The sequence below is a fragment of the Phycodurus eques genome, chromosome 8, assembly GCF_024500275.1.
Source record: "Phycodurus eques isolate BA_2022a chromosome 8, UOR_Pequ_1.1, whole genome shotgun sequence".
Classification (NCBI taxonomy): Eukaryota; Metazoa; Chordata; class Actinopteri; order Syngnathiformes; family Syngnathidae; genus Phycodurus; species Phycodurus eques.
The window spans coordinates 13,021,319-13,044,976 of record NC_084532.1 but is presented as its reverse complement, the minus strand read 5'-3'; the positions used below and the strand labels follow the sequence as shown (position 1 = coordinate 13,044,976).

General features: G+C 39.6%; 2 protein-coding genes across 3 annotated transcripts; one reads left to right on the top strand and one right to left on the bottom strand.

Annotated features, from left to right (window-relative positions):
* Window positions 1–696: 696 nt before the first annotated feature.
* dynlt2b (dynein light chain Tctex-type 2B) lies at window positions 697–9,156 on the bottom strand. Of its 2 annotated transcripts, none has more exons than XM_061683747.1 (5): window positions 9,003–9,156; window positions 7,692–7,825; window positions 7,468–7,537; window positions 4,809–4,872; window positions 697–4,715 (listed from the first exon to the last, which is right to left on the bottom strand). In XM_061683747.1, exons 1-5 carry the CDS (start codon window positions 9,047–9,049, stop codon window positions 4,668–4,670), a joined length of 363 nt encoding a protein of 120 aa, XP_061539731.1. In that variant the 5' UTR covers window positions 9,050–9,156; the 3' UTR covers window positions 697–4,667. The 2 variants fall into 2 exon arrangements, with proteins under 2 accessions (XP_061539731.1, XP_061539732.1); XM_061683748.1 differs by lacking the exon at window positions 697–4,715 and adding an exon at window positions 6,726–6,826.
* A 3,492-nt stretch (window positions 9,157–12,648) lies between these two features.
* LOC133406631 (5-hydroxytryptamine receptor 3A-like) lies at window positions 12,649–22,943 on the top strand. Its single transcript, XM_061684359.1, has 8 exons — window positions 12,649–12,876; window positions 13,712–13,756; window positions 13,837–13,943; window positions 16,336–16,505; window positions 18,741–18,907; window positions 19,005–19,215; window positions 21,782–21,961; window positions 22,618–22,943. Exons 1-8 carry the CDS (start codon window positions 12,730–12,732, stop codon window positions 22,905–22,907), a joined length of 1,317 nt encoding a protein of 438 aa, XP_061540343.1. The 5' UTR covers window positions 12,649–12,729; the 3' UTR covers window positions 22,908–22,943.
* The last annotated feature ends 715 nt before the right edge of the window (window positions 22,944–23,658 follow it).

Genomic DNA, 23,658 nt, shown 5'->3' with positions numbered 1-23,658 from the left:
CTTTTCCTTTACTGTCCATAAACTGACAGATTTTCTTGCAGAGCTCAAAAACTCTATTTCTAAAGATGTTTTGAATTTACATAGCCACTCCCACCACACTTCAGTTGTACAGCTGGGTCCGCTGCCTCAATCCTGCATGCTTCCTCTCCTGTCCTTGTCCTGTCCAGTCCTATTTTGTCCTCTCCTTCCTTCACAGGGTGTAGCACTACTGCGCCATACAACACTCAAATCTAATATGTCATTGTGCTCGGCATATAATGATTTACTTTCCTCATCTTTATTACAGCTAATGTCCTGCCTTTTGTTGTCTTCTCTTCCTATATTATTTAGTTATCTTTTTACTGTCTCTCCCCTTTGTTTTTGTTTTTTCTGACACTTCACCTTTCAAACTTTGTTCTGTGCCAAATGAAATTTTCAATAAAAATCCATCAGAATACAAAGAACTATAGTGGCAGCTTAAAAACTCCACTGTGCCACAGTAAAACTGTTCTGGCATAAAAGGGATACAGACCCTCCTTTCAGCAGAACAGGACCAGATAATTAAAAAAAAAAAAAAAAGCGGAACAGGACCAAATTTAAAAAAAAAGAAAAAGAAAGAGAGAGAAAGTCAAGCATCATCAAGGCCAAAGAAAGGAAGACAGTCGAAGTCCAGAATCATTATGTTTTGATTTTATTCTTCGACGTGAGGGACATAGACTGACCTGACAGTCAAATAGCATGTCTACAAAGAGATCGTTCAGAGCGTGAGAAGACTCGAAAGTTGTGTCAGGACAATTTGTGGATGATTTACCATGACAACATGCCTGCTCACACTGTTCACCCGAATGTTCCTGCAGGCTAAGAAGAACATCACCATGCTGAAGCGACCTCCCTACACACCTGACCAGGTTCCGTGTGATTATTTTCCTCTTTCGCAAGCTCAAGGGGGTCATTAACGAGAGCCATTTTGAAGATGCAGAACACATCAAGATGGCTGTGACGACGATGCTGCTGGGGATCCCGGAAGAATTATTCTAGGACTGGATGAGGGCGTGGACTGGCCAAGCATGTCTCCAGTCATAAAATGGAAGGTTCTGGAGCACAAGTCCTTTTTAGGGTCAGGGACTCCCCGCAGTTTTTTTGATAGACCCTGAGGACTCCCTTATTTTAACACAGCAAAGGCAGACAGGACACCTTATTAAAATGCAATGAATTACACTTTTAAAACTGATGGAATTGCAGGGGAAAAAAATATCATGTACCCTCGATAGTTTAGGTAGATAAAGGTCTCAGTTTACATTTGAGTAAAATCATCCTCTCTCTATAAATGTCATAGGATCTTTTTAAAAAGGTATTTATTTTCACGGACCCTTGCAATTACACCACGGACCATCAGGGTTCCACAGACACCTGGTTGAGAAACACTGCTCAAAGCCACCAGCTCCATTATTTCGTCGAGGAGGAGGGGAAGAGGATTTCAGTGGCAACCTGTGAAGATCTGTTGAACGCCAAGCCCATGAGCGTTCAGGCAGTGGTGGAAAGTAATGGTGACCACACAAAATATTGAAACTTTCGGCACAATTTGGACATTTTCTTTTAGGGTTGTATTCACTTTTGTTGCCAGTGGCCACATAAATGGCTCTGTTCAGTTATTTTGAGGGGACAGTAAATTCACAATTTAATGTACTGTACACTGACTGCTTTGCATTGTAGCTAAGTGTCATTTCTTCAGTGTTTTCTCATGAAAAGATATGAACCTTTATATACAGTGCCGTGAAAAAGTATTGGCCCACTTCTGAAATTCTTATATTTTTGCTGTTTCCCCGCTTTAAAAATCATCTAATAAATGTAAATATCAGACAATATCAGCTCTCCCTATGGTTCTCTGGAATCCTAAAGCTTTAGAAATGGCTTTTGTAACCCTTTCCAGACTGATAGGTGTCAGTTACTTTATTTCTCGACTGTTCTGATCAGATCTTTTGTCTGACTTTATTTTGTCGGTACAGATTATTTTAAAGTGATTTCTTGATTAAACAAGTCTGGAGCTAATCAGGCATGGGTGTGATCACTGAAAATTAACCAAAAATTGTGATTAGCAACAATTAAGTAATGGTTTAACAAGGGGGTTAATTTTTCACACAGGGCCAGGTAACTTTGAAGAGTGTTTTTTTCTCCCTTAATAAATGAAGTCATTTAAAAACAGCATTTTAAGTTCACTTGGGTTATAATTATCTGATATTTACATTTGTTTGATGATATTAAACAAAGTGGGGAAACTATGCAATAAATATAAGAATTTCAGAAGGGGGCCAGTACGTTTTCACTGCACGGTACTGAATACATTTTATTCATATGTGGAAAGTTTTGGCAATGTCAAGGCAACATCATGTGAGGGTTTCCTGCTTCCAAGACATTCTAGTCATTACAAATGTCAACACATTTAGCTACTACGTCTGCATAAATTACTGTTATGTATTTTGACTTTCAAATTTGCAACACCTGCAGTACCAAAAATAGCAGGTGAAAGACTCCATTGGCATTATTTATGTAATCAGTATGAGTCATTTCACTAATTGATACACCTGAGCTTGATCACTCAATTGCTCACTTCTGCCTTGTTGGAACTCACCAATGTTGTAGCAGTTCACTCGCCTGACTTCCGTGCAGGCAGCATGGGTTCAGTTTGCCCTCAGTGACAGGTCTGAATGGTTGTCTGATTGACTGGCACCAAGTCCTGAGTTCTGTCTGCCTTTCACCCAAAGTAAGCTGGGATCGGGTACAGCTCCCTGTGACACTGATCAGCATAAGCGGAATAGAAAATGGATGGACAGATGCCTCATTTGTCTACTGTGGCCTGAGTGACAAGCATAATATTTTCCAACTGGTGTAGATTTGCTGAAATTGACTAAGGAAGATCCCATGTAATTCCTAAAGCACTGGAAATTACCCATTCTAAAAGTCTCATTTTCACATAGTTATAGTTCACAACTTCTTCCTGAGTTACCTCTTATCTTAAATATCATAATAATAATGATAAACTTGGGAGGTGATTGTCGATTTTACAATGCACAGTGACGGTGCAGTTCCATAAAAGTGCAAAGAAATGCACGACTTCACTATTGCCACACTATTTTTATTTTCCTTTGTAAAGTGTATTTGATTGTTGTTACTTTTGTATTTACACTAAGAATACAGTTGTACTGGCGTGTTAAGTGCGCAATGCATTGTGGGTTAATTATTCATACCGAACTGCGCGGTCATAAATCAGTCGTGGAGGTTAAGGAATGACTCACTGAAGGACTTACAATATTTATCTTAAATAATATTTACAATGAAAAGTAAGAAGTTTCAACTTCGTCTGTAGTCCGGACTGTGAGCTGGTGACACGCGCTTGCAGGGCTGACGTCCTGTAAGTAAGTGCTTCTCCCCTCGTCAATCATCCACAGCTCTGCTAGTTAAACAGTTGCATAATCTTGTCACGTTTTCTCGCTCTTCGCATCGAAATTACGATGGTGGGAGCAATGGTTTGTGTGTGTTTGTATGCCCCCGAATATCAAACCGACACTCACTTTAACATTTACGTACACGCACACACACACACCCGCCTTCATGGGACCACAATCGGCATCCATCTATCTGTCAGTTAAGAGTCTTTAAAGAAGTGTACTGAGAATGGTTTGCTTGTTTACATTTAGGTACTTACTATACTGTGTTGGCATGTCAAATCTGCACTAAGTTGCTCAGTTCATGTGGCTTCAACTACAGTAAAATTTAAGTTACTGGTTCATGTTGATGACATCATTTTGTAACTGATGTGGCGTACATTACCAAGTAATGGGTACGGTTAAGCTAATGCTTTTTCTGTACTGTGGATAAGTGATATTACACCCACTTGGCAGCTGCTGAAAGTAACTAAAGTTACTTTTTTCTAACTTAGTTACTTTTGAAATCAAGTAATCAATAAAGTAAATTACTTTTAATCTCAAGTAATCAGTAAAGTAACCATGTTACTTTTTCAAGGTAACTGTGGCAATAATGCGTTTGAGTACGTTTTACGGTGCAACAACACTAAAGCATCTGTCCATCTGAAAGCGTACAAAGACGAGAAAATATACATAAAGTGGATTTATTCGTTTGTGTGATGCGTGCTGAATCTGAGATGAGTTCATTAAAACAGCACAATGGATTCAGATCCAATAAAGAGCTGTAGCAAAATTTCTGCCACTTTCTAAAAATGTAAAAATACTCATTTATGATTGACAATGTTAGATAAGTATTATACCAACAACATGAAACACCATCCATTATGATGGAAGAAATATTTAAATATGGTAATGAAATGAATTGCCTGTACAGGAAATCCTATTTTATTTATATTTAAAATGATACCCTCATAAAATATACAATTTACTCAAATCATTATTACATTCATAACATTGCTATATCAGTATTATTTACGTCTTTCATTATATTTGAATAGTTTTTTTATTATCATCATAATCTTTCTGTTCTATTGCTTCAGTAAGAAACATGTAGTTTATTTCAAATTTAAATTATAAAGGGCTTCACGCAGTCACATTAAGTCAGGTAAAGGAAAATCGGAATGATGTCATGTCACCGACAGATTTCTGTCCCATCTTTTCGCCTCAGCAGCTGCCATCCTCCTCCACACTCATACTCCCAGCTCCTCAGTAGAAATAGCTTCCAAACACGGCCACCGCACAGAACAAGCTTTCCTGTAAAAGTGACAAAAATATTTAAAAAAAACACACCAACACAAATCCCCTCCACAAATCACACAGGAGACTGAAAAGAATAAATGTACTTACATTCATGAAAACATCTTCTGCATAGTTGTCTGTATCAGCATCCCATAAACACCTTGAAGACATCCTGACAAAAGACACAAAGTCATCATTAATCGGGACCTACATTCCAGAATATGTGAAGGACAAGTGCAGCTTTTAGTGTCTCAGTCACAGTACTGACAACAATCACAGAAAGAGACTGTTGTTCCGTCAACACATCAAACTTGATATTTGCTTTAAACGTGATTAAATTTGATTAAATCAGACTACCCTGACGGAGACTAAAATTAGCTATTACTGTTAAATACAATGTTTATCGTGTTCTGAATGTTTACTGTAACTTGAGTGCTGTGATAATATTGATCAGTGAAGAAACAGATGTGGTGTTTCTGAGTTTCTAAAGAACTATAAATGAAATGTTGACAATGGAAATGGGTGAAATGGTCGACTTCCTCATGAAACTAAAGTATTATCACCAAGTGTCACAATAAACTAAAAATGCATGCTGATAAACTGTATTTTTATATTCTAAAAATAAATAAGAGTTGCTCTCCCAAGTGGGGGAGTTGGTAAATTGTTGTTTCATCACAAATGGCATAAATTTAACAAACATTAAAGAAGGAGAAGTCTATTTTGACCCCTGATGAGATGCTAAATACTTTGTTTGTTAAAATTATGGCACATTTTCAACAGCGCATACTTCTACAGAATAATTATATATTTTTTTTTTCCCCATAGTTTCCCCACTTAAAGGTTTAAGACCATCAAATATAAATATCAGGTGAAGGTACCCAAGTAAAAAAGAAATGCAATTTTGAAATGGTGATTTTATTTATTAATGAAAAAAATATTAGCTACCTGGCACTGTGTGAAAAAGTAATTGCCGCTAGACCTAATAACTGGTTGAGCTACCCTCAGCAGTAATGAGTCTTTCACATCTCAGTGGAGATATTTTAGCACACTCTTCCTTGCAGAATTGTTCAAATACACCAACTCCGTACTTTGACGAGGCCACTGCAAAACCTCCATTTTGTTTTTTTTTAAGCCATTCAAAAGTTGACTTGTTGATGTGTTTTGGAATTGTTGTCCTGCTGCAGAACCCAAGTGCGCGTCAGCCTGAGGTCGCAAACTGATGGCTGAAGTCTCCTTCAGGATTTCTGTTAAAGAACAGAATTAATGGTTCCATTGATCACAGCCAGTCGTCCAGGTTCTGAGTTAAAAAGCAGCCCCACACCATCACACTACCACCACGTTTGTCTGTTGGTATGATGTTCTTTTTCTGAAATGCTGTGTTACCGAAAGGAGAGTACACTGGCGCATTTTGGCTGCCGCATCTCCATCTGAAATGTTTCTTTTATTGTTTAATGGTTTACATTCACTGGGAACAAGAGCCATACTGTGGCTGAAAGTGGAACTTGGGCAGGCTTTCGATTGTCTTGGTGTAGTTGGCTGTCACTGGAGGGGACCATTACCCCCTTTTTCATGCCAAGTACCTAGCTAGCTCCCTCAGCTCGCCGGCTTGCTCTCGTCAGCATCCACCCTAATGGCTCGGGTGCACGACTCTCTGCCATGCTGTGGTTGTCCTGCGCCACCTTCGACTCTTTTCCATCAACCACGTAGTGGTTGTTCCTGTCCTATTTCTCCCATTCATCTGTCATGGCCGATGTCTAGCTCCAGTGTTGACACTGACTCCGGTTGTGGCGCTACCCTGTGCATCTGTGCGGCTCCTCAGGCTCAGCGAACGGACGCTTTCTTTTGATGTCCCCACTGCATCTGATGAAGCCCAAAACCTGTCCACAATTTCGCCAGGCTGGACGGCGTCCCATCTCTGTGTTTTGACTGCGGCTTGGACAGATTCCTAAACATTCACTTTTACTGTTATTGTTTCTCTGTTATTTGTAAAGCATCGTTGACTGTCATAAGTCCATGAACACTGACCTTAACTGAACTGCAGTTCTTGAGTTGTCCTGATTTCCTCTGTGACCTCCTCAATGAGCCATCGCTGTCCTCTTGGGGTAATCTTTGTAGGCTGTCCACTCCTGGGAAGGTTCACCACTTGTTTGTTGTTTTCTCCATTTGGGGATAATGACTCACACTGTGATTCACTGGAATTCTAAAGCTTTAGAAATGGCTTTGTAACCCTTTCCAGACTGATAGATGTCCATTACTTTATTACTCGTCTACTCTTGAATTTCTTTGGACCATGTCATTTTGTTGCAGCTTTTTGAGATCTTTTGGCTAACTTAATTTTGTCTAACAGGTTGTATTTACGTGATTTCTTGATTGAACATCTCTGGAGGTAATCAGGCTAGGGTGTGGTCAGTGAAAATAAACTCAGCTTTACAAAACAAAATTGACTAGCCACAGTTAATTCATGATTCAACAAAGGGTGGGGGGGGGGGGGGTGGCAATTAATTTTTCACACAGGCCTTGGTACATTGTGCAACATAAAACTGCATTTTATGTTAACTTGGGTTATCTCTGTCTGATATTTTACATTTGTTTGATGATCTGAAACATTTAAGTAGGGAAACTGCTCAAAACAAAAAAGAATTTGAGACGGAAATTAGTTTTTCACAGCACTATCTGATCGGTATTACGCCTGAGAGTTTATAATTTGTCATAAATACATGTTTTAAATTTTATACATTAAAATAATTTGAAACAACATGACACTCACTTGACTCCTTGTCCACGTTGTTCTCCAATCGTCACCTGCACAACAAACTTGTACCTGTGAAACCCTAGATCTATGTATGAAGAAAAATTCAGCAAAACGGTGATCAGTAATAATGAAAACATTCAATTGGATATTCAATTTGATTGTTTAAACATTTGATAAATAATTTTTTTCACTGTTAGGTTAGGAGCATGCATGTGTTTGTGTGGACTTGCATTACTCACTCTTCACTTTATTCTTCACACAGTCCGCCAGTGTGCGGGTAAGCTCTGAGACCTCATCTGGGTCGTATTGCACTTCAGACAGGCGTGCCTTCACTGTTTCGCGAATGCACTCCTTTACGACTGCAGGCTTGAATCTAGAATTAGACAATGGCCAGACGGACGTTAACAACTCACTTTAAGAGTGCTGACCAGGAGCTGAGATTTGAACCCCGAACCTAAGAACTGTTCAGACTTGCTGACCAATAGGTGAGCGTGCGGCCCTGCGTGACTTTGTGTCTGTATATGTGTGTACTGTAAATGGTCAAATAAAGCTATTCAACAAATCCTTCTCACATATATTCTACATTTTTCATGCCAATAATAGTACTAATAATATAACATTTGGCATTTTTGTAGGTATGTTACTAAATCCAGAAAAACAGCATCCATTTTCTTTCCATTTCACTCTGCCGGATTTCCGGCACTTGGATTTAGCAGAGGTCCACCAAAACTGCGTTTTCTAATTTTTTTTATAGAAGGTAATTTCCTTGTCCTTAGCCAATGACGTTGAGAAATCCCTTTACCACCACGTTTTTTAAATTTTCAATTCAAATGGATTACTGTGGTTCTGAAAAAGATGAAAATGTTCCTCCATTTCAGCATCCAAAAACACACATTTATAGGTCTTCGGCACCATTTAAAGATATATCAACAATGAACTATTATTATTCTTGTTTTCTGTGAAGTTTGATGTAAATCTGAAAATTAGTTTGCTCTTAGTGTGGCCCAGAATGCCCGAGCTGCCATTGAAAAATCTAAAATTGGTGTCACTAATAAGAAACAACCACACTTTTTTTTTTTTTTTTTTTTTTTTAAACCAAAGAGTGAAAGTTTCTGTCACACATTTCCTATTGATTTACATTGCGCAATTTGGGCCGATTTTGCGATATAAAAATAAAAAAAAAAAAAAATCCTTCATCCTTAGCAGATTCTTACAAACTGTTTTTTATTCATGTTTCATATCGCTATTCAATGATACCGTGTATTTTAATGGATTTCAGTAACATACCTTATTTTGCTATGAGGCTAATATAACAACAAGTTTAGTAATTTCATATATTGCACGTTGGTTTGCGGTGGTGATTTGGAAAAACTTCTCAGCGTCATCCTGAGATGTCACATGAGAGCAACGAATAATTCACCAGCGGAGGCTTCGCTCAGAACGGGGCAGGAAAACGTCGGTTTGCGGTAGCTGGGGTAACGGGAGCGTCGGCGAAGCTACAGCTACAAGCTAACGTCACAAGATACGAGTTTGGCTTTAAAGCAACTCACTTGTGCTGATAGTTGGGTCGTATGAGGTATGTGTCTGGGCCTTCCATGGCATGCCAACACCAGTGATATAATAACTCAACAAGGAGTTGAGACACAGAAAATAAAAGCGAGGAGTCCTGTAAAGTAAGACCAACACCGCCGGAAGTTGATTATCCCGCCGGCATTCACCGGAAGTGACTGAAGGACATTAAAAGCAGAAAATAAAAATGGGTCCTCGGTTTACGGACACACACACACACACACACACACACACACATATATATATATATATATATATATAATTTATTTTGTATTTTTTTAACCCCCACCCTCCCGACAAAAAACGTACAATTGTCCATATAACGTCATATTTAATGGAAATCCTGGGTGCCACTGTAGTACAGAAGCTTTGCTGCATATCTTTGCTTAGCCCAATCTTGCATACTGTGGGAAAAAGACACAAAAACTAAGTTTCTCAGCCAGTATTATATGGGAACAAACGGTGCTCTTGCCACTCAATGTAATGCGCATGCGCAAAAATTACTTCACAATGATGTTTCACGAATACGCCCATATGGTGTTAGCTGAGTGTGCCTCTTTTTTTTTAAGTGACAACAAATAGTCAGAACAGTAAGCTACATAGACTATATATATTTTTAAAACACAGACACACACACAATACAGTATATAAATATTTTCAGTTTCCTTCAAATAATTTGAAAGATTTACAAATATTTACTTTTTATTATTAGAATCATTGATAAGTTTGATGTAGGAGAGACTATCATTGTGAAAGTGTATGAAACTAGGTTTCTGACTGTTACATTTGAATTTGTGAATACAATTTTGCCCTTACTATTAACATTTTTATTTTGAAAGATACATCTCTAACATTTTTTTCTCAAATAAAAATAAATAAAGAAAGAAAAGGCAACGTAAAGCGGCGTGATGACAAATTTACTGAAGTCTTTTCAGAAAGTCAGAGAGTGTCAGCAGATCCAGAAAAGGTGTTGGACTGTCTCTGGGTGGTTTCCTCAAAAGAGCAATTCATGTCAATGTCCCTTTTAAATGAAGCCATGTAATGGTTGGCCGGATAGTATTGATGTAATATTTTAAAAGACACTTCTTTCACGATATTTATAATAAGGTACTTATTTGGGATGGACAAGAACTTTTTCCACTGAATATCATTGACAAAGTGAAACCAATATGATACAACATGCGGAATGGAGACAGCATCTTTCTGAAACATGGCATAGACCTTCTAGTAACAATTTTTATTTTGATCCAAACAAATATAACCGTACTAATCTCTGTATCTAAAGATAAGAGAAACATGGTGGCACAATAGAAGACAGTTATTTTTAAAGAGCATGATTACCCCTGTAGGTATCGCATCAAATAGAACAGCCTATTGTTTTGGCATGATTGAAAATCTATAAGCGTTTAAGGATTCTGAAGAAAAGACATACAGGTAAGTTGCCCCATGTGCTTAAATAGCTGCATATGCAAAAGCACCTGTTTCGGTACCCAACCAAGAAAACAGAGCGATTTTTGATTTCATACAAAATATCTCTGTTGTTCCACATTACGTACTTATGGGGTGAGAAATTATGTTTTCAAATAAATAAGGGCCCATGCTAATAGAAATTGGTTGTGGAAAAAAAGTTTTACCAGAACTTTGTCCGCCTCGTTATTGCAACTTAAGATAAAGTTTAAGCAACCAAATTTTACAAAAATATATTGAGGAATACAATTCCCGGGTGTGCTGGAGCCTATCCCAGCTGACTCTGGGCCAGAGGCGGGGCACACCATGAACTGGTCGCCAGCCAATCGCAGGCACATAGAAACAAATAAACATTCGCACCTATGGACAATTTCGTCTTCAATTAACCAACCATGGATGTTTTTGGGATGTGGGAGGAAACCACAGTACCCGGAGAAAACCCACGCAGGCACAGTGAGAACATGCAAAGTCCACACAGGTGAGGCCGGATTTGAACCCAGGTCCCCAAAACTGTGAGGCAGTTCTGTGCCTCACTGTACTACCATTCCACCGGTTGTAATGTACTATATTTAAACAAAATTTTTTTTTAAAAAAGTCCTTGTCTGAGATATGATATTCTATAGGTATTTACAGTATATGTTTTGCAACATATAATGACTTTCATTACTGGTAGCGTGCTCTTATTAGATAAAAAGCACAACTTAATAACTCTTAATATACAATATGTCATTAAAGAGACTCAACACTGAGCTCCTGAACAATGTTGTGACTTTCAAAAAGGCCTATAGGTGTAAAAAAAAATAAATAATAATAATTCAACAATGCTCAGTTGAATTGCTCATTATTTAGGAGACTGCAAGTCTACACCAGGGGAGCGATATCAGATACTGTACTGTTGTGCTCTGAAGTTGACATACACTAATCGTGGTCATGAATGTCTTATTCATTTTGGGCTTTTAGTATTTGTATTTATTTTTCAGGGTAGAATCCTTCTAACATACATGATTCAAGGATTTTTAAAATCAAAAACTGGATGGCACGAGTGGACACACCTGTTAAAATAGCACATTGTTCTGATGTGCAAAAATAAAATGACACCCATTAATTAATGTAATATGTCGGCGGGGATTAAGTTGTAAACACTAAAAAATACATTTGGCCATTATTTGCTTTAATTAATGGCGACAGTCTTTGGGAAGAGGTTTATTAGCATATAATATCTGTCTCAACATCCCAATCAGAAAAAGAATGGCTTCACCAAAAGAAAACAAGTTTTTGAATGGCCCAGAAGAGTACAGACCGAATTAGACCTAAACATACACCGTTATTTCATTTACACAGTGACTCAATGTTTGAACATGATGATTGCAATTACTATTTTTCCTGTTTGTTTGCCAGTCAATGGGTGATCTAGTCAACATTGTATGTTTGTAACAAAACATGTTTATTTTAACCAAAAGTGTGGTGAGAAAAAATCTTACTGGTAGTGTGTGGCCATAACAGAGCGTGCCTCTTCTTCATATGGTAGCAACACCTTATTTGTTTGTGACCAACATGCGTGACAATGAATGTCCCACACACATACGCACGTGCGTGTGCACTGAAACCGTGGTTTGTTTTTTGTTTTTGGATACATTCCTTGCGTTGTCTTGCAGAGCTTTGCTTTAACCACATTATTTGCATGTTTTAAAATCTCAACTACACGCTACAGTTGCAGTACCACTATATATACAGTATGTACAAGCTGGTCGATAAGGAGGACTCAAGTCTTCTAGGTAGGGACTGCTCGGTAATTAATGTTTATCCTGTCAGAATTGACAACTATATTTTAATAATATCATAAAGGAATACTGTATTATCAATTCTCTGTAGGCACACATGAGGAAAAGATTTGGTGTTATGACCTTCAAGAATCCTTCACTTAAGGTAGGTTCTTCTCCAGTTGTACATCCTGTATTTGATCAACTTGTAACTGATACCACTTGAATTCTAGTGGGCCCTTCTCCCAATGGAGTCCTTGCTGATTACGCTATTGGTTTTTATTCCAGGTATGTTCGTTTGTCAGCATTAGAACGCACAGGGCAGATCAGACCAAAATAGAGTAGCGAGCTAGTGAATATATGCTATCGTCTGTGTGGTGTGCAGAGTGTGAGTTGAATTTCCCCTTGGGGTATTTTATTGAGTATAGTAACAAATTAAAGACCTGCTGTTTCTGACCTATCAGCTCCTTGCAGTGCCATCATGATAAACTGCTCTCAACCGAACCAACTGGCGCTGTTGGAGGCCCTGAAGCCGATCTTTAAGATGGGCGCCATAAGGCCAGTCACAAACATGGCAACCCCCACCAACGTCAGCTTACACTTCTTCCTCTATGGAATATTAGGAGTGGTATGTTGAGCTCATTATGAATCCATCTTTAATGGTTCTATAGCATTTATGCTGTTCAGGGTCATGGGGAGCTAGAGCCTATAACAGCTAACATTGGCCGAAAGGCAAACGAGACCTGGACTGGTCTACTGTGCATCAAATGTGGTATTCAGGCAAACTTTGGAGCCTGTTCTCTGAATAATTTGATTGGCATTTGTATTTATGAAAAGTGATATTACGGGATAGTAGCACCGTAAATGGTAGACTTTACTTTAGATGACTTGAAACGTCAAGATGGTGTATTTTTATTTAATATTTTTTTTTACTTTCACAACCCCAGACCCATTATGGACAGTTTTAAATAATTAAGGCAGTTACTCACTATCATATGCACATGCAGTATTTTAAAAATAAAATTTCTTACACATTTCTTGCGATAATATCACCTTCATTTATGAAATGATTGGTAATTATCGCATTTTAAATATGGTAAGCCTTCTCCGGCACTCCTCCCGCTCACCAACAATACAGTATGCACGTACGGTTGTTGAAGACTCTTAATTGTCTACAGGTGTGAATGTGAGTATGAGATTAATTTTGCGAATGGCTGGCGACCAGTCTAGGGTGTACCCCGCTTATCGACCAAAGTCAGCTCATGAGGACACACGCTATAGAAGATGGATGGATGCATAAATAATTACGGCAGTAAGTGGAACGAAAGGCAACGGGCACTTACCTTTAAGTCAGTACAAACAATAGGTGACATCAAATTAACGTATCAGAATGGAGAGTTGTGTCAATTGCTGTATTCATAAGTGAATGTAACACTGACATAATTGAAGCATCTCTTCTTCAGAATGAGAAGGCTCAACTCCTGACAACTTATCTTTGGCAACATTTTGTAAGTAATATATCCTTATTAGTTGTTTTATGTTGGTGATGGTGATTTATGATGCATTTATGTTCTCATTGTTGCATCAGCTGTGGCAGAATGAGTTTGTCAGTTGGGACCCAGTCCAGTGCGGCACTGACAAGATTTCTCTTCCCAGACATAAATTTTGGGTTCCAGATCTTATCATCCATGAATTGTGAGTTACAAAACCATAATTTGTGTATCACTTATACTAGATGCACAGGCACGTCTGTACGTCAGTACAGTCTTGGACCGTCATTAGATGTGTTGTTTTAGACATGTTTTCATGCCCAAATCTAATTGTTTCTTACTGTCTTACTTAGAAAACTAAAAACACACTAAATATAAGACTTGTGGAAAATAGCTTATAAACGTAATTTAACCAGCTTAGTTGTTTTCTTCAATATCCACAATTAAGGAACATGAGGGCCACACTGAAAAGCAAAAACAATCGTACAATTCTGAATAAAAGGAATATAACAAGAATGATTATTATTCGGCAATGAGAATAACACCATTATATTAGTTGAACATAAGAATTCAGTTTTTTGGGAGAGAGAAACCTGTAATAATAATGGACTGATAACTTCAAGCAGCTGTCAAAACACACCTTTTCATGAAGGCTTATTCCCAACACATTGTTTAATCCCCCTTGACCCTGTAAAGGGACCTTGGGTATTTTGAAAAGCGCTACATGAATTTAAGTTGTCATGATAATGAATAATAATAATAATTATTATTATTATTATTCTCTTTGTAATTCTATATTTCTCTCCCTCTCTCTCACTCGCACTCAAAAAAATAAATAAATGTTTTCTCACCCACCCGGGTGGTATCGCCTTCAGGCTTGGCTCCTCTACCAGAGGCCTGGGAGCTTGACTAGTATTGTGCTCTGCTGGAAGGAGACGTCAGAGGTCGGTATCTGCTGGAGCCATCCACCCAGTTTGGTGGTAACTGCCCCCAGCACACCGATCACTTCTGGCACCGCCATTGCTTTCACCATCCATATTTTCTCTAGTTCTTCCCTCAACCCTTGGCATTTCTCTAGCTTTTCATGTTCCTTTTTCTGGATACTGCTATCACTCGGGATCGCTATATCTGTCACAACAACTGTCTTCTGATGTTTAGCCACCGCCACAATGTCTTGTGTGTCCTATTTTCTTACACCCTACTGTGATATGGTGCACTGTCTCTAGGGCTTCTTTGCACAGCCTACATCTGGGGTCCAATCTAATGTGGTAGAACCCTGTGGTAGAATTTTCTCTATTAATCCTGTATTTGGGGCCTGTTTTTGTGCTGCCATGATGAGTGCTTCCATGCTGTCTTTCAATTCAGCATTTTCCAGCCACTGGTATGTGTTCTCGATGTCAGCCACTTCTTCAATTTGTGGGTGGTACATGCCATGCAGGGGCTTGTCTTTCCATGACAGACCATCTGGCTCCTCCTCCTTACTGGGCTTCTGTTGCCTGAGGCATTAATTTAGTAGGTCCTCCCTGGGGGCCATCGTCTTCAGATATTCTTAGAGGCCTCTTGTTTCCTCTTGGATAGTGTCTGTGATGCTCGCTAGTCTTAACCTCCCTCCTTCCGCTTTGTGTACAGCCACAGGATGCTGGACTTGGGGTGGAACCCTCTGTGCATTGTAAGGAGCTTTCTTGTCTTGATATCAGTGGATTGCATTTCTTCCAGTGACCAGGGTATTATGCCAATGGGATATCTGATTACCGGCAGGGCATAGGTGTGAATGGCCTGGATCTTATTTTTACCATTTAGCTGACAATTTAGGATCTGCTTCATCCTCTTTAGGTATTTGGATTTGGCTGCCGTTCCAGCTGCCTCCTCATGGTTGCCATTTGCCTGTGGAATTCCAAGGTATTTGTACTGTAGCTATCATGCACATCTGCTATGCTGCCATAAGGTAGTTCAATCCTTTCGGTTGTGATCATCTTCCCTCATCTATCATTCGCCTGCACTTATCTAGTCTGAATGACATTCCAATGTCATTGCTGTCTACCCTTGTGACGTGAATCAGGGAGTCGATGTCACGCTCGTTATTGGCATACAGCTTGATGTCATCCATGTAGAGGAGGTGGCTGATTGTTGTTCTACTTTTGAACTAATACCTGAAACCACTCTTGGTTATGATCTGACTGAGGGGTTCAGGCCTATGCAGAATGTTTGGATATCTGCCACTTTACGACTACTGGTTCTTTTTCTGGGAGTTTATTGTGGTCTGCTTGTAAGTCTGCCAGTCATTGGGCATTGGTATTGTATGACTATATTATCATAGTATTTTATTTTTACTTTTTTTAGTTTGGCCAAAATACTCATTTCTAAAAACTAACAATAAAGCAAAAAACACCAACAACAACATTCACATGGAAATATTATTATTGTGTCCAAATGACTAATGTGAAAATTTTATTAAAAAAATATATTATAGTGGTGGTGTAAGACTTTTTCCAGGTTTGTATGAACAGATATGAAACAGATCTCCCTTGCTTTCGGGAGCCATAAACAATGTAAAACATGATTTTGTATACCCTTAAGTCTGTATCTGTGTGTTGCAGTATGGATCAAGACAAAGCTCCATTTGTTCCGTATGTGAATCTGCACAGCAATGGAAAAATGGAAGACGCAAAACCGACCAGAGTTGTCAGTACATGTAACCTCGACATCTACACCTTCCCCTTTGACATACAGGACTGCACTCTTACTTTTGGCTCCTTCATCAACTTGGGTAACAGTCTTTGCATGGTGACTTTTGATCAGCTGTGGAACTCTGAACCATAAGGATACTGTAAAAATAAGAAGTAATTTAGATGTGATTTGTGTGTTTGCTGCTGAACGAGAGACATCGATTGGGTTCTTCTTACCATCCTCAAGAGGTTTTTAGTGCAAACCATTGCTCCTATTAGGCTCGAATGATAAATGGGACTGTGAGAGGGCTGTGGGTGCTCGTCATCAATTAAATTCAATTGGCCGACTGGTTAGCACATCCGCCTCACAGTTCTAAGGATGTGGGTTCAAATCCGGCCTTGCCTGTGTGGAGTTTGCATGTTCTCCCCATGCCTGCGTGGGTTTTCTCCGGGTACTCCGGTTTCCTAGTGAGGATAAGCTCAAGAAAATGGAATGAATGAATGAATGTTCATATGAGCATTTCCCCAGAACAGATGCGATAGATTAATGTTAGATAGCGGATGTCATTAACTAGATTTACTGCAAATCTTTCTGTAGCTAATCATAGAGGAACACGTTTGTAGCAGATGCAAAATGTAGTAGTCACTAACTTCACAGGTCTACACATCATCCCTTTATAGAGAACTTGTTGGTGTGTAGTACAACCACAATCCATTTCTTGATGCTGCTCGACTTCCATTTCGTTCTTAATAATTACAGTCGAGAGATTCTGGGTTCAAATCTGTGCTCCGGCCTTCCTGTATGAAGTTTCCATGTTCTCCCTGGGCTTGTGTGGATTTTCTCTGGGCACTCCAGCTTCCTACCACATTCCAAAACATGCATGTGAAACTAACTAAAATCTCTACATTAGCCATAGGTGTAAATTTGAGTGTGAATGGTTGTTTTTCTACATGTGCATTGTGCCCTACTATTGGGTGGTGCACAGTCCATGGTGTACCCCGCCTCTCATTGAAGTCAGCTTGGAAAGGTTCCAACTCACCTGCAACGCGCAGGTTGCACTATAGAAAATGGATCAAATGGATGGATTTGAATTGTAATGTAAATAGGGGAAATAAATACAGTATCATATATTCACTGTTGAGCAGAAACCTCCCATGTCCAAATTTGGTCAATTTTAGATTTTTCCTCAAATGTATACTATTGGTCAGTGCCCACATGGGTCTCTTATTTTTACAAATTACTTACCAATCTGAATTGTTGAAAATGGCTTGTTCTCTTTGACGATACAATGTTAATGGCTCAAAAAAAATGCCTTTTTTGTTCCTTGAAACGTGATGGTCTTGGAAGTTTGAGGATTCCGCCCAATGTCAGCGATATACTGTATGACATAACTGGCTTTGATGATGGTGTGTGTACGTTCCACTACAGTATTTTAAATTATTAATATGGATTTATCGTCTCTTTAACAGTACAGTATTGTACTGAGCAGCCAAGACAGAACCAGACATACGTATAGCATTCATATGTCAAATTCAGTTACATTTTCCAATTCTATTGTCATCATCCCACTTTCCCTCTTTGCCATTGGTTCCCTTCCATGGCAGCATCACAAAAAGCCCAATAACAAAGCAAAACCCACTTGGAATTAATCCTCAAGTTTCAAACTCATTTTAGTCGCCTTTGTCTTCGTAGTTATGGTTTCCCCCAAAGGTCTGTTATGACTGTGAAAACCTTATGACTGTATAATCACCGTATCATATTATTCCAGATACACAATTTTCCATGCAATTTATTGTTATATATTTGAAACAACAAATTGAATTTCAAATCAGAAGTCATGTTAAGAAGGTATTTGTTGGAGGAAAAAGCCTTGTAATATTTGTTGAAGGTGAAGAAGCATTTCAATCCCAGAACAGATTTTCTGCCAAAATGAAAAGAACAAATGCCTTTAGCAAGAAACGAAAAACACTTTATTTGCCTTGCCTGATTTCTAGATAGTCTCATGAGATCTGCTCATCACGTGGTTTTTGCTTAACTTTTGGGGCATCTTCTTCCAGAAAATACTGCTTCAATTCCAAATGGAGCCAAATATGGTTCCTTGCCCTATAAAGTATCGTAAGAAACAAGTCCAAATTAAAAAAAATAAATAAATAAATAAAAACATAGTGTGTGGTGTTAAAGTCTTGTTGCTGATACCCTTAGAAAGATCACAGTTGTTTGTTTGACACGCAGAAATCAGACTAAAAAAATTACCCAAATGTCGGCATTTTCTACAATGCAATATAAAATGGGGCGGTTACTGGTCCTTTACAACGAAATGTTTTCCTGTCTTCAGCAAGTGACTTGAAGTTGTCCCTATCGATGTCTGAAGATTTTATCACAGCGAAATCCAAGAGTGTCATGACCACTTTAGGGGAATGGGAGCTGCTGAACATCACGGCCGTAAAGCAGATGAATCAATTTGGGAGTGAGAATACCTATGTGGAAAACCTTCAATTTCATGTATGTCCAATTGTATTGCACACAAATGAACCAAATCCGAATACACTGGGTCCAAAGAAAGCAAATACTATTGAATTTTTTTCAATTCTTCTGCTAGATCCTATTGCGACGCAGGTCCACGCTGTACGTGGTGAGCCTGCTTATCCCCAGCATTTTCCTTATTACAGTGGACCTTTTTAGCTTCCTGCTACCTCCACAAAGTGCGGATCGCTCCTCCTTCAAGATGACCCTCATCCTGGGCTACACCGTCTTCCTGCTCATCATGAATGACCTGCTGCCTATCACAGGAAACACCATTCCCATCATGAGTAAGTGCCAGACTCCCGGTCAGTTTCCCTTTGTATAAAGTTGTTACAGTGAGGATCTACATACAAGTTAATAATGTTTCAGTCATATCCTGATCAAATTCACCAAAATCACATCAGACCAGCTGTCTAACTACTGGGCCAGGACTTAGATGTAGTCTGAGCTGGCGTAAGTTTAGATCGAGTTTCTGCCATAAAATTGTCACTCTGCCAGGTCCATCTGCAAGGACACTCCCTTTGCTGTGCCGGAACGCCCCAACAAGGTTTACCACTTTGGCAAACACGCGCAGCAAGCCTTGCGCTTGCACGAAAATCAGCATCCACAGGCATTTGCGCTCCACTGCCAATGCGGTGTCTACAAAAATAGAGCCCCGTGTCTCAAATGTGTCATCCACTTTAACACCTCTCCACAAATAGATGACATCTTTCTCCGCTCAGGAAAGACTATAACAGCTGGCACCACTAGGCACTGGTAATTAATGTACTTATTATAGTCAAATTTCCACAAGGCAGTACATTTCCTCATGCGTAACAAGACTGTTCTGGTTGTTTAAAAGACGTTTCACATCTCCTCTTCATCAGTTCATGCACAAAGACTAGATAGGACTTCAAGTATATATCCTATAGGTTAGAGACACGCTTCCACCACAAATGGGTTAGCGTTTGGATTAGGGTATCACTCTTTTAGGATGCAAAACAACATTCGTTAAGATACATTGGAGAGGCCTCTGATACATTGGAGAGGCCTCGCGACGCAGGTCCACGCTGTACGTGGTGAGCCTGCTTATCCCCAGCATTTTCCTTATTACAGTGGACCATTCTTAAGTCCCAACACCACCTTATCCGCTACATGCTGTACAATGCTGTCTTTTCATCCCTTCTGTAGCGATTCAATAATCTAGCCTCTAACAAATAGCCAACAAACACTTTTGTTGGTTATTTAATGCACTTTTGTTGGTTATTTAATGCACTTAAAATCACGAGTGAGCACAAGGAGCCAGACCAAAAGTTCAACCAAGGGAGGTAATAAAACATGAAGCAAGCAATTCGAACAACTGGGAATGAAATCCAAGCTGACCAATACCATGCAGGTAACAAGGACGTTCTGGCGAGGAGTGGAAGTCAGACCGGAGGTTAAATGCAAAGGGTGATGAGTAATGGGGGACAGCTGTGTGAGGAGCTCAGCACACCTAGCCGTGCCCAGCCCTGAAACAAAAGGACAGAGTCAACACAGAAAACAGAACAGCAATGATGTCAAAATGAAACAGAACCAAAAATGCCCGAGTAGCGCACACACACAAAATTACATTTATTCTAACATCACTAAATTCAGAAACCATATGATAATCAAAACTATCAGCTTGATCTTACAGCCATGCAGCAAGTGCAAACTTTAGTAGGCATTGGCTTTGGTCGCAAATGCATCAATCACAAGTAACAGTGAAGATGTAAGCAGGAATCAGTTAGTTCCTCCTCCAACTGCACTGCCTTATTGATAGGAACCAAAGTTAAAAGACATGGGAATAGAGCATTTTACACATTCCATACCAAGTGAGAAGTAACAATTCTCCATTGACCTATCAACTGATGTCAATATGGTATGTCTTGCTCCATCCTATATAAGCATGTGTAAAATGAAGGTCTCATTCCAATAGATGCCTCGTTCAAATAAGCACATTGTATGCCTGGCTGTGAGCAGTGTAACAGCTGGAAGGAATGTGTGCCTCAGTCCAAGGTCTGGGTTCGAATCTTGGGTCTGACCGTTCTGTGCTGTTTGCATGGTCTCCCTGTGCTTGCATGGTTTTTCATGGGTTCTCCAGCTTCCTCCCACATTCCAAAAACATGCATGTTTGGTTCATTGAGGACCCTAATTTGGCCATAGGTTTGTTGTGTGTGAATGGTTGTTTGTATGTTTGCCCTGAGATTGACTGGCAACCAGTCCAGGGTGTACCCTTTCTGCTTTCTGATTTTTAACAACAAAACATGCTTACCTCCATCTTCCTCTCAAATTCCCCAAATGCATGTTAGGTTAATTGACGATTCTGAATTGTCCGTAGGTGTGAATGTGAGTTTCAATGGCTATTTATGTTCCCTGTGACTCACTGGCAACCAGTTCAAGGTGTACCACTTCTGGCCCGATATCATCTGGGAGCACACTTGTGAACCTAATGAAAACATGCGGTATAGAAAATGATTGGATGAATGGACTTCTGTCATGGCTTTGCAATTTCCAACTATCATGGTCAAATTAATGCGTTCATGTTCAGAGCTCTCCCCGCCACAGCTTAATAATAGTCACACACCCACTGATTTTATAAACAAATGCCCGAGGTGCAGGAAGTGTGCTGAAGTGCTACAGTGGCAGTATTGATCATTTGCATGATCCATAAACAGCATGGGCAAACACATAGGCCTACCGATTTCCATGTCGTCACAATTCAAATGTCAAGCAAACACGTCTTACCGCAAGAAGCAACTTGTGTCGATCTCTCTGCTCGTTGATTTAATTATTCACCACTCAATCTAGAGCTGAATGTGTGTGTGCTTTACCCCCTGTCTTTCACGCCAGATGTGTTCTTCTCTTTGTGTCTGGCTCTGATGGTGGCCAGTCTCCTGGAGACGATCATCGTCACCAACTTACTGCTCACCTCTGAAAATGTCACTCCGGTTCCTCGCTGGATCCGTGTGCTTGTTCTGCACATTCTAGGTCGTCTTGTTGGTCTGCCTTGGGAAGAAGTCAAAGATGCAGGTATACTGGGATTAGTTCTGCTTAATACTTTTATATTGGAGATAATGCAAAAAAATGTTTGAGATTTGATATACGAGGTGTGTCAGGTTTCAGGAATAGTGTCCCACAAGCCATATTTCAAATCCAACCTACAAACTGCAAGTTTTCCCTTTTGAAGTAATCCCCCCCCCCCTGGAGTCTAATGCATTTCACCAGTCTTCTGTGCCACGTCTTCATGCGCTGCTGGAAGGATTCTTCTGGGATCCTCCACATCCATCTTGATGTCTTCCATATCCTCAAAACAGGGATCCTGGATAACCCCCTTGAGCTTGGGAAAGAGGGAAATAAATCACACCGGGCCAGGTCGGGCAAGTAGAGAAGTTTCTCCAGCACAGTGAAGATCTTCTCGGCCAGGAACTGTCAGATGCTCAGGGCACTGTGAGCATGCGTGTTGTCATGGTGAAGTAGCCATGAGTTGGCCTGCCACAACTTTTCCCTCTTCTCACGTACTGAAGAGAGCAAATGCCGCAGGATCTTTTTGTAGACTTGCTAGTTGATCGTCTGGCCCAGATTGAAGGGGAAACCTCAGAATTTAGGTTTGAAATATATCTTTTGTGACACCAGTCCTGGAACCTTCCTGACACCCCCTTATTCACTGAATCTCCCTCAACAAACAGACACAAGAGGCAGCAGTGTGTCCACACAGAATGGAGCTGAAGACGACCTTCATGAGGAGAAAGGACCAGCAGTGGAGGACAGGGCGCTGCAGGAGCTGAGGAGCCTTGGTGGAGACCTGAAGGTCCTCCGCCAGCAGGTGGAGGAGCAGCTGGGGTGCAGCTGGAGCTCAAAAGAGTGGATCCAGGTGGGTTTCATCATAGACCGCCTGCTGTTTGGAATCTACCTGCTCTTCATATCTGTCAGCTTCATCAGCATCATGATCATCTGGGTCAGGTCCTGTAGGCAGTAGATGACAGCAGTGACTCAATGTTTTTGTTTTGTTTTTTGTTTGTGGAATTGATTGATAAGTCATTTTGACATGCTTATTTTATTACTTTGAAAAGTAACTTTTAAATGATCCCTCATCAACAATTAGTGTTGATTAGATGTGTGAAAGTCTACAATGTTAAAAAAATAAAATTATATGAACAAATACCTCATAGTTTTGGCTGATATTCCTTTCAATCGAGTTATTCCTCTTAGAAACTTTAATTTCAGTTCTCTATAAAACATTTCCTTTACAATATGAGAATGAGAAAAACTAAGCCAAGCAGACATCATTAACTGAATAGCTGTAACTATAAAAATCTAACCGTATGATGATGTATTGTTCATTGTGAATGCGAGTGTGGTTTGTTTGTCTATATGTGCTCTGCGATTGGCTAGTGACCAGTCCAGGGTGTACCCTGCCTCTCGCCCAGTGTAAGATGGGAAGCTCACCCGTGACCCTAATGAAGACAAGCACAATAGAAAGTGGATCAACGGTGAGATGGATGAGTGGATAAATAGGAGGTGCAGCAGCTTGAAAATAATGATTTATTTATTTTTTTCTTAAACTGGCATCGTTAACTTAACTTAAATCTGAAGGTTTTCTTCATTACCGGTAATGTTTTTCCTGTATCAGAAATGTATCAACATTTATACTTATGCCATGTATCAATCTCTTCTAAAATTGAATACCTAAAACTGAGTTAAAAATAAAGCAAAAAAAAAAAAAAAAA

What these genes read in the sequence shown, in the direction of transcription:
- dynlt2b (XM_061683747.1), bottom strand. Translation starts at nt 9,049, where the DNA reads ATGGAAGGCCCAGACACATACCTCATACGACCCAACTATCAGCACAA. An exon ending in CGACCCAACTATCAGCACAA is followed by an intron (nt 7,826 to 9,002) that starts GTGAGTTGCTTT and finishes GTCTAATTCTAG; the next exon opens with ATTCAAGCCTGCAGTCGTAA. An exon ending in CAGAAGATGTTTTCATGAAT is followed by an intron (nt 4,716 to 4,808) that starts GTAAGTACATTT and finishes TCACTTTTACAG; the next exon opens with GAAAGCTTGTTCTGTGCGGT.
- LOC133406631 (XM_061684359.1), top strand. Translation starts at nt 12,730, where the DNA reads ATGATAAACTGCTCTCAACCGAACCAACTGGCGCTGTTGGAGGCCCTG. An exon ending in AAACACCATTCCCATCATGA is followed by an intron (nt 19,216 to 21,781) that starts GTAAGTGCCAGA and finishes CTTTCACGCCAG; the next exon opens with ATGTGTTCTTCTCTTTGTGT. An exon ending in GGAAGAAGTCAAAGATGCAG is followed by an intron (nt 21,962 to 22,617) that starts GTATACTGGGAT and finishes CTCAACAAACAG; the next exon opens with ACACAAGAGGCAGCAGTGTG.